The 10,949-nt window shown below is 35.9% G+C and overlaps 1 protein-coding gene across 1 annotated transcript; it reads right to left on the bottom strand.

Annotated features, from left to right (window-relative positions):
* Nucleotides 1-6,156: 6,156 nt before the first annotated feature.
* Nucleotides 6,157-10,939, bottom strand: LOC135734251 (RNA-binding protein with serine-rich domain 1). The gene is made up of 7 exons (XM_065253185.2): nucleotides 10,862-10,939; nucleotides 9,787-9,942; nucleotides 9,100-9,285; nucleotides 7,535-7,640; nucleotides 7,236-7,389; nucleotides 7,012-7,153; nucleotides 6,157-6,710 (listed from the first exon to the last, which is right to left on the bottom strand). Coding segments are annotated over exons 1-7 (852 nt in total). The 5' UTR covers nucleotides 10,864-10,939; the 3' UTR covers nucleotides 6,157-6,604.
* Nucleotides 10,940-10,949: the final 10 nt, after the last annotated feature.

The raw sequence follows: 10,949 nt of genomic DNA, 5'->3' as shown, positions 1-10,949 counted from the left end.
CCCCAAGCTGTCCGAGTTCCACATGTCCATCGGTTTTCAGACAAACACATTTTCGGATATTTTAGAAAATGTTTTAGATCTTTCAGTTGATTAAATGTAATGTTACGGGGTCCACGAACTTCAAGTCCAAAAAAAGTGCGTCCATCCTTCACAAAATAAATCCAAACGGCTCCAGGAGGATAAACAAAGGTCTTCTGAAAGTAATTCGCGCGGTGTTGTTGTAGAAATATCTATATTTAAAACTTTATTAATGAAAATAACTACCTTCTGTTAGCGCCACCATCTTAGACTCCTCTGTATTCAGGAGAGAGTATTAGCGTAGTGTACGCACTTTTCTTAGTGACGTATGACAAATTCGGAGGGCGGGGTCACAGAGCAGCAGCAGAGTAGCCTCCGTAGGCTGACGTAAGCTCTCATCCTGAATGCCGACGCGACTAAGATGGCGGCGCTACCGGAAGGTAGTAATTTTAGTTTATAAAGTTTTAAATATACCCCATAACATTACATTTAATTAACTAAAAGATCTAAAACATTTTCTAAAATATCCGAAAATGTGTTTGTCTGAAAAACGATGGACATATGCAACTCGGACAGCTTGGGGGTGAGTAAATCATGGGTTTAATATCATTTTTGGGCGAACTATCCCTTTAATAGATATCGAATCATAGCCCAAAAATAAATAAAATTAAATAAATAAATGAAACCAAACCCCTTGTAATCACTGTTGAGTTTATGGGGCAGTTTCCCAGACAGGGTTTAGATTAATACAAGACTAGGCCTTAATTATTTTAGGACATTTTACAAACAAACCTTACAAAAAACTAAACTGGTGTGCATCTTGAGACAAAACAATGGCACTGATATATATTCAAATGTGTTAGTACAGGGTGTTTTGAAATTAAAGTAGCTCAAACATGCATTTTAGTCTGGGACTAGGATAAGCCTTGTCCGGGAAACTGTCCCTATATCATACATATCGCAAGTTATTTTAGCAAAATCCACATATTTTAGCAAAAACGACATGTAACCACATTCAAGTTTATTTTGGTTAGATGTGGGTTACTCATAGCCGGACTATCAGGTCTAGATAACCTAGATTAGTGAAATGACGGCTATTGCTTGCTGGGTAAGGTTGTGTTCTTTGTTCAACAAGGAAAACTAAGCACAGGTTGCTGCTTTGGTGATCTAATATAAATGCGATAAATGTGTTTACTTTAAAAGCAAAAGAGGAATAAGAAATGGACGCATTTTCATTTAAATCAATATCAAAGTGTTGTAGCTTTTAATCCATGTCTGTTAGGTTTGAGACCATCTACAGGTGTATTCATAGGGTGTCTTTACTGTTAGTACTGTAAACCAAAAATTGATCTTGTTCATAGGTGCTCATACAAATGTTTGTTAGATCAAATGCCTCTTACAGTAGCAAATAGCAAAAACATGGCTTTGCTGGGCTTAATGTAAACTCACGAAATGTTGACTGAAATGAGGACAAAAACCCTTCAGTTTTAGCAAATGTCATAACTGAAAAGATTTAATAAACAATTTATGAGCCTTTCTGTGAAATCCAGGTTAAAGTCTCATAATCTAATGATGAGATTAGGAGCAAATTTGATTTTAATCTACTCAGTCAATATTTAAAGGGGCCATGGCATAAAAATCTGACTTTTTCCATGTTTAAGTGCTATGATTGGGTCCCCAGTGCTTCTATCAACCTAGAAAATGTGAAAAAGATCAACCCAGTAACTTAGTTTTGGTAAACCATTCTCTGCAAGCATGTGAAAAAATAGGTCGTTGGAATTTGGCTCTCCTTATGATGTCATAAGGAGATCTTATTATAATAATACCACCCCTTAATCTGCACTATCCAATCACAGCACTGCCATTTAGAGAGAGTAAGAGAGAAAATAATTCACAGCACAATTGAGTTTCAATTGCAACAAACCGCTCATTTGCATTTAAAAGGACACACCCAAAACGGCACATTTTTGCACACAACTACAAAGTGGCAAATTTAACATGCTATAATAAATTATTTATATGTTTTTTTGAGCTAAATCTTCACATATGTGGTCTGGGGACACCAAAGATTTATTTTACATCTTAAAAAAGTCTTGTGCCATGACCCCTTTAAAGACGTGTTTATTTAGGAAACTTTAGCCAGGTTTTCACAAGCAAGGTCAAATTTCATAGAGTCTGTGTAATGAAAAGTGTTTTAATATGCAATTATTTGGTGAAGCAGTCTGTATTAACACAAATTAATTATTATTGGTATTGTGATTGGTTATATCAAAGTGATATGGATCTGAGTTATAGCCACACTGGATCCGCTGACTTTGGGCTGGATCCGGCATGGAGTCGTCTGCTGTCTGGGTATGTTAGTGAAACTGACAAAAATTATATAATATTATGTGTTAAATGCTATTTTAGATATGTACCGAATACAGTATTAAGCAAAACTATAAACTAGATTGGACAGCTGCTGTTAATGTGTCTACAGACAGATTTGTATCATCTAATTTATCTCTGTTTGACATTCAAGATTGTATTTTAATAAAGAAAGTGTTCATATTTCTCCCATGCACATGCTTTATAAAAATTGTGTTGGTTTCATCTATGGTTGGGTAAATATTGGAGAAAACCAACTGTTGGGTTATAATAAACCTATGCTGGGTTGTTATAACTTCTTGAATTAAAACAACCCAGTATAGGTTATGGTCGGTTCTGTCCAGTATGTTTTAGGTGCATAGTATTTCCATCAGCCTTAATATAGCTTTGCATTTATTAAAGATGAACCTGGGCTTATATAGATTCCTGCAAAAAAATCCAGATTATTGAATTGAACGTAAAGGGCCATTAAAAATTACTATATGTGCTATATGACCAGCATTTCTTCATCTTTGAAGCACCATAGGGCTTTTTCTGATGAGCGTCTGGCCGTGAAAGATTTCTAGAAATAATTTTAAGCCACGGCTCGCCTTCCTGCAAAAAATTAACCTTGCATGAAAATATTACAAGGTATGAAAAATTAAATAAGGGTACTGAACCCTTAAACCTGTGTGCTATTATCCACTTGTGTGGTTTAGGGGGACTTAAAAATGTTTTACATATACCTGAAAAACAATGTTGAAGATACATCTTTGATATGTGTATGAAAATGTCTGTGTCCAACTGTGAAACATATTTAATATAGTGCTGTCAAGCGATTAATCGCATTCAAAATATAAGTTTGCATTATATATGTTTCTTAAATACATACATAAATGTGTGTGCATTTATAATTACACACAGTACACACACATTATACATAATACCATAATACAGACTTCTTTTTGTATTTTTTATTTTGATTAATCGCGATTAATCGTTTGTGAGTCCTAATTTCCAATCTACAGAAATTGATATTTATTTTCTTTAAGAACGTATGATCACTGATTTCATCTTTTTATGTGTGCATCATGTGTATGTATTTGTGTATTTTAGTGAATGTGGTGGAAGATGGCATGCACATTATTCTTGAACATGTATGCTACTTTACCTAATGTTTAAAAAATTAATTTGGCTCATTTATATACTTGACTGTCTTGCAAATAAAATGAAATATATATTCACTAAGACCATGATGTATACTTTTAATGTATTTAATTTAAATGTTTTTCATCATAAATTACATCATAAAGAGGCATGAAATAATGTCAAACTGCAAACCATTCGAATGGTTTTAAGACATTTGCTCTACAAAAATCTTTTTTTATTTTGGGAAAAAATATAAAGTTGAGGGTGTAACTTCAGATCAGTTTCATTTCGGTGCCTCCAAGTAATTAGTGCACAAATAGGCCAAGCAAAGTCAATACAACATTTTGATTAACAATCCCATATTTTTCTCATTCTTCTTGAAGTCTTATTTTCGCCCAGAAAGAATTTTCGTGACTACTCGCTCTTTATTGAGTTTGACGGCCACAAGCTTGTCACAGAGCGTGCTTCATCACCCTTGACACATTCCAGTCAATCTCCACAAGGCCACAGATCCAAAAGCTCATTTTTAAGGAGAACGTCTGGGCTTGTCAGCCCCAGGGATCAGCCGCCAAAAAAGTCCTCATTCAACGTTAATGTTAAAGGCTGAACAAAATGAAGTGGTGCTAAAGCACAGCAGCTGGAAAATGTGACTGTAAACAAAGTCACGTTTCCTAACTAAAAGCAATTATGTAACACGAGGTTATCAAATTTCCTGCTAACTGTCCTGCATATTTTAACCATAATCCTCATGAAAAACACCTGATCCAGCTAATGAACCTCTTCAGAAATATTACAGGAAAAATAAGGGTTTAAATAGGGTTGCAGCTGATCTCTGCAGGACATCCAAGAGCTAGATCAGACAACTGCGCTATAATAAAACGTGTTATATACATTGTGGAACGGTTTCATCACAACCAATTTTGAAATTTGTGCATTTGGCAGATTCTTTTATACAAAGCAACACACAGATGCATTATACACATATATCTGTAGCAGGGTTAGTGACAAAAAAACGTTTTGGCAAGATGAGAAATTCAAAAATGTTTTTTTAAAAACTTGTTTTAAAAGCACGCATCAGGTTTATTTCAATGCACATAGTGTATTTATGTTGATTTTAGGCAATACAAAATTACATTTGCACCATTTTTATAAAAGTTAAGACTGAATGCATGAAAATGTCAAATGGTGTAACCACCAATTGTGCCAAAGAATGAGAAATATTAAATATTTTATCAACCTGATGGCATGTAAGCGTAATCATAAAAGTCATTTTAAAAAACTATTTTATTCGTTATTTATAAAATGTACATTTAAATGCGTTTTTGTCCTGACATATGCTGAAAACAGCTCTGTTTTCTAAATAATTTTTGACAAATAATGTAAAAATGTATGTAAAAAACTAGATGATTATATTTTATGCCACATTGTTTTGAATATATTTATATTTTTATATATAAAAAAAAAAAACTAGTTAAGACACTAAATAAGACAGTCTGGTTACACCACATTGACATTTTTGCAATTATAAAAAATTAAAATCAGAAATTTTAGACTTAGTCCTCAAAAAAATAGAACGTATGCAAGAAATCTGCCATTTATTTTTAAATTGTAACTCTTTTACATTTAATTGAACCATACGGACACAAAACAATAAACGTCATGTCATTGACCCATCAGTATTCCTTGGGAATCCAACCCATGACCTTTGCACTGCTACTGCAAAACTCCAATAGAGTGCCACAGGGATGATGTATTTTTGTAGGCAAACCCGGAAGTTTGCAGCACACTGATTCCCCGCTAAAAAGCCCACTATTTTTTTTTACATAGACACTTGGATTATAGGAAAAAAAAGCTGCGTTTAACATAAGTTTATGACACGTGCGCGTTTTGTCTTGAGAGATGAACACAACTTTTATGAATTAAAAAATTTAAATGCGTTTACTAAAAATGAAAAGCTAAACTTGGGGTACAAGCACACTACACCATGATCTGTCGACATAAACGTCATCACCAAGCTTCCAACAGCTCATGTACTTCATTAAATGTGTTTAAAAACAAAGTTTCCTGATAAAGAAACACTTTTGAGGATGAATGTTTGTTGGGAATTGTGCCCATGTTGCGTTGTTTTTCAGATCTTCATGCGTGAAGACGTTTCAAGTCTCTGACAAAGTCTTCTATTGTTTACCTCATTTGTAAGTCGCTTTGGACAAAGGCGTCTGGGCCAAGTCCAAACGGACAAAGGTATTTTTATAACCAGAGTTTTTCCTCCTGCTGTAAAAAAAAAAGGGACGTCATACTGTGTTTCCGTATGGACAAACGGCCGAACCACATAAGAAGTCACGGATATAAAAATACCTGTGTCCGTGTGGACAAGGCCTGAATGTAAATGTAGTTAAACCAAAACCCCATTGACTTTAGGATGACGGTACTAGAAGTGCTAAAATGCTACCTTGCTTTCGGGTTTTGCCATGCGGCACCCTATTGATGATTTTGTAATTGAGCTTCAAACAGCCACTTGGTAGTTATGGCTGCCAATGGAAAATAATGCTTTCTCATCTGAACAGTGAAATTAAGATTCATAATCTAATTTTTCCCGATATTCCGAAACAAAACTGAAAATGCAAAATTCTGAACTCCAGCTGCTAGGATGTTAAACTTGTTTATTGATTTGTTGTAAATCTTATAGATCAACACGTTTACAGGATCAGAAATCACGCATTTTGATTTCTGCAGGTTGGAATATAGGCCAACAATGCAACCAACAAAACGACAAACATTTCTGTTTTTGGGAAAGAAATGAAGTAATGAATCTTAAAACAAACCAGCAATAAAGCTGTATTTATCAAAAAACACATGACAAAAAGAAATCTACCACTAGTAGAAGCACACATGCAAAAAATATCCAAATCACATTCACACCAACTCAAAAAGATGTTATAAAGGGCGTTTACATTTACGTACAACTCCGAGGTACTAGTGAAAGTAAAACCCTCCCGATACTTCATCTCCAAATTAATCTAAAGCAACGGGCTCACATGGGAGAAATATCATGGAGGTGAATCTGAAGTACGCTGCTGCCTGAATGAAGAATCTAACGGGATGAGTTGGAACTGGAGCGGGAGCGATGACGTCTGCGACCCGGAGACCTGGAGCGAGAGCGCCTCCTCACCGGGGAACGTCGCCGTGGAGACCGAGATCTGTTAAAAATACATATTGTCAGCTTTGGCCGAGATAAATCGCAGACACACAGCAATTATCTGATAAGAAAGAAGAGCTGTCAGAGAGACTATTCAAAGAAGAGAGAGAAGAAACAGACAATCAGGTCAAAGGACATCGGTTGTATGTTTGCAAACAGGTGCGAACCGCAGAAAACTGTGTTAACTGAATTTAAGCCTGTGAGTATTGGGTTAGGTCCAATTCACACATGATACACACAACAAACATGTACAATACACACATGTAAGCGGGATGAAAAAGAAACTGCATTAAAATCCGAACCTTCTCCTCATGCGAGGTGGCGTACGGCGCCACATAGGAGGTGGAGGGGGCATTCTGCGTGGTGGTGTCATTCTTCGCGGGACAGGTCGTATCCTTTGTGGCAGAACAGCGCTGGCTGTGATTTCCTGACCATCAATCTGACCTGAGGACAGGGTAATGGTGTAAGAAATTTCTGATCTGCATTCAGTTGTTACAATATAGTTTCTTTCATCCCTCACACGTACCTCCATCCATGTGTTTTAGGGCCTTCTGGGCATCTTCTGGAGACTCGTATTCTACATAAGCATAGCCCTTTGATAAATTAGGATGCAAGCGGTCTGGGGGCATTTCAACCATCTTGATCTTTCCGTAAGTTGAGAAGATCTCTTGAATGTGGTCCTACAAGAAATCACATGCAAAACTGATCAACAAAGCCATTTTTTATAGTGGAAAGTCCAAAATAGACAAGTCAAACTAATAGTCATTTGCCAAATATTTAAATAAAGTCAAGCAAACGTTGACTGACAGTTTTATTATTTCTTACCTTGGTTACATTCCTGGTGAGTCTTCCCAGATGAAGTTTGGTTGGTTTGGGACTGGGGCTCCTCCTCTTCCTCTCTTTCTCATCGGTACGTTTTTGTGATTTGGATCTGATTACAGCACAATCACAAGTTCAGTCCCATGAAAAACAAACCGCGTTTATTTTTTCCTAGGGATACACTATGCGATTTTCAAACTTTAATCAATTATAAATCTATGGAATGACAAAGACAGATTTAAGCATTTTGACCTTACAGTCCTCTGAACGGAGGATTCGGGCAGACCGTGAGATCACATCAAAGTAACTTTAAGGAAGTCCCGTCACTGCGCCGCCATGTTTGCAAAACCTGGCAGAAACTGCGCATACACAAAGTACCTCGACCCCAGAGGATGTCATTCTTTAACGGTTGACGATTGGCTCTTTTTTACTGGAAGGCGGGACAAGAGCGGCCATATTGACCACAGCGATTTTCCCCATTTATAGCAATACCAGTGAAGCATCTTGTTAATATTAAATATATTTGACCACACACACACGTGCTGACTGCAACAAAATGTGATTGAGAAAAAAGGATTTGCAATAGTTTTGCGCAACACATTATGCAGAATTCCTTCTCTTATTATTGCGACTATTCCCTGATTTCACAGACGAAAATGATGCTTAAATGTGTGAAATGAATAAACAGTGCCAATAAACAGCTGTTTAAATTGTAGTCAGATGAGGCTTGGACCCGGAAATGGTATTCCTTACGTCACAAGCGGATTACGTTTTTAAAAAGTGGAAACAAACATTTAAAGCAACAAACAAAATCCCTGATATTCCATGACTTATGGATGCATAACGATTAATCGCGATGAATCTATAGCAGAATAAAAAATTTTGTTTACATCATATATGTGTGTGAACTGTGTATAATAACTTTGTATAGATAAATGCACACACATGCATGTATACATTTAAGAAATGTTTACATGTGTATATACATTTCTATATTAATGTATAATTTATATTATATATAAATATAAATACTTAATATATAAATATATATTTTTCTTAAAATTATACATGTATGTGTGTGTATTTATATATACATAATTATTATACACAGTTCACACACATATATGATGTAAACAAAAACTTTTATTCTGCTATAGATTAATCGTTATGCATCCCTACCATGACTTGGTAAAAATAAACAATTGCCATAGTTGTACACGTAAGTCTTCTTACTCAATACTATGATTTGGTGACACGTTTGTGGCTGTCATATTTCAGCTACAAAAACACACAACATCCAGTTACAGCTTGCTCACTTTCATTGGTATCCCATAGGGGGCATTCCGATCAAGTCAAACATGTTTGATATTTATGATTTGGGACCGTGGAGGCTCTGAAGTGATCAGGAGCAGTACAATATTCATTATGACTTCACACAATTTGGAAATATTGTTTAGGACACCAAGTCACACATTCCTGAACAGTGGACATGCAAACTGGACAAAGATCAGGCTTAAAATCTTAAAACGTGTGTGAATGGGTTAGTTATCTGGCTCAAGCGTGTAACCTACTTTGATCGTGAACGGCGTCGGTTGTCGTGGCGACGGCGGCTCGGACTGGGGGACCCGGAGGATCCAGACGAGCTGGAGGAACGGGAGGAGCTGGATGACCCAGAACGGCTGGTGCCAGAGGAAGAGCTGGATCCACTGGATGAGCCCGAGCTGGAACCAGAACTGCTGCTGGAGCTAGAACTGGATCTGTAGAAGACATGCAAAAACTTTAATACAAAGAAAGAGAGTAGACTGTTCGAGGATGCCAGACATAAACAATAAAGACGACATTAGGTCAGTTTAAGAGATCTGTGGGTCAGTTAATGGATCTGCTATCTGATGCAATGTCACTAAATACTATATACTATGATAAAACAAGCTTGCATACTTAAAGGAATACTTTACTTTTATTTAAAAAAAAACTGATAATTCACTCAGGGTTCAGGTCACTTAAGTCCACCATATGGAGAAAAATCCTGGACTGATCAAAAAAAAGACAAAGATCTTGGATGACATGAGGGTGAGTAAATTGTCTGGATTTTTTAAATGAAAGTGGGGTAGACACAAAATTATTTAAAGCATTACGACAAAGTTGTCTACATAAAGTTATCCAACCAAATTATTGTTGGTTCATATAGTTAGGTGAAGGAAGATTATAATGATTGACAGGAAGTTCAGTTAAGGTTGAACTGCATCCCATGATCAGACCTGCTGCTGCTGCTGCCGGTGGAGTTACTGCGACGTTTACGGATCTTATCTCGACCTCTCTCTTTCTCTGCTCCCTCTTTTCCTGCTGGTTTCTCCTTCGCTCTCTCTCTGGGTTTATCCTCTGAGCGTTCCCTACGCTTGGTCGGTGAAGGTGCCCTTTGTGAAGAAACAACAAAAACATTGATGGTTAGGAAAATGCGTCTGGTTTTACTCCGTTTACAGCCTCAATGTGTTTTATGTCTATATCATACCATCAACTGCTCATGATATTATATAAAATATATGATTTAGAAACACTTGAACTGTAAATCATGTTCAAGTGACATTTATAGATAAAAAAGATGCAATATGAAGGGACAAAATATTAACATTTTAACTTATATATGACATAAGTAATTTAACTATACATACACTTTACATAAATATTTCACATATACTTTAGATGTCTTTAGCCCTACACTGTTGATACAATAAAACTCTAATGACACATAAATAATGAGAATACATGAGTGTGAATGGGCTGCTCTATTTAAATGGTAAATACAACAAATGCACATGTTTATTCATTTAATATATGTGCCATTTTATAACAGCCAACAAAATCTCATTTTAAAACCACGTATATCCACTTCGTAAAAGGTTCTGCGACGATAACATGGTACAAGCACGATATCATAAAGGCAATAACGTGGTACTAAATCACTAACTTACTAATTACGTTATTAATACAAATTATGTTTTGCATATAAACGCAGTTAAAAAATATCGGGAATATAACAATAAAACCATCAACATTGTCAAAAGTAATAAATAATACATATGTATGATATAATAATTTAAATAATCATAATTTATTGTTTTGACTGCATTGTGTTTTCATATCAGCAACATTAATTTCATGTAGCGCTAAGCGGCTAATGCTAACACACGAACGCCACCGTTACTAAAACGCAAAATATAAAACATTAAATATCAAAATTGTCGCTTAAACACTCCATACATTCGATTAATATCAATATTTGCATTAAATCATCAACACTAACACAAAACTTGCCCCACAAAACATCAAACTTACATGATGAATGAACAGCGCGCTTCACACTCAACGACGAGCTCGAGCACCGTCGCGTCTTAATGATATCACGCCTCCGAGTAACCAAATC

Source organism: Paramisgurnus dabryanus, chromosome 3 (assembly GCF_030506205.2).
Source record: "Paramisgurnus dabryanus chromosome 3, PD_genome_1.1, whole genome shotgun sequence".
Classification (NCBI taxonomy): domain Eukaryota; kingdom Metazoa; phylum Chordata; class Actinopteri; order Cypriniformes; family Cobitidae; genus Paramisgurnus; species Paramisgurnus dabryanus.
Note: the sequence above shows the minus strand (reverse complement) of the source record. Positions and strands in the feature narration are given on the sequence as shown.

What these genes read in the sequence shown, in the direction of transcription:
- LOC135734251 (XM_065253185.2), bottom strand. An exon ending in CGACGCCGTTCACGATCAAA is followed by an intron (nt 7,641 to 9,099) that starts GTAGGTTACACG and finishes TGCTGTAATCAG; the next exon opens with ATCCAAATCACAAAAACGTA. An exon ending in CCACCTCGCATGAGGAGAAG is followed by an intron (nt 6,711 to 7,011) that starts GTTCGGATTTTA and finishes TATTTTTAACAG; the next exon opens with ATCTCGGTCTCCACGGCGAC.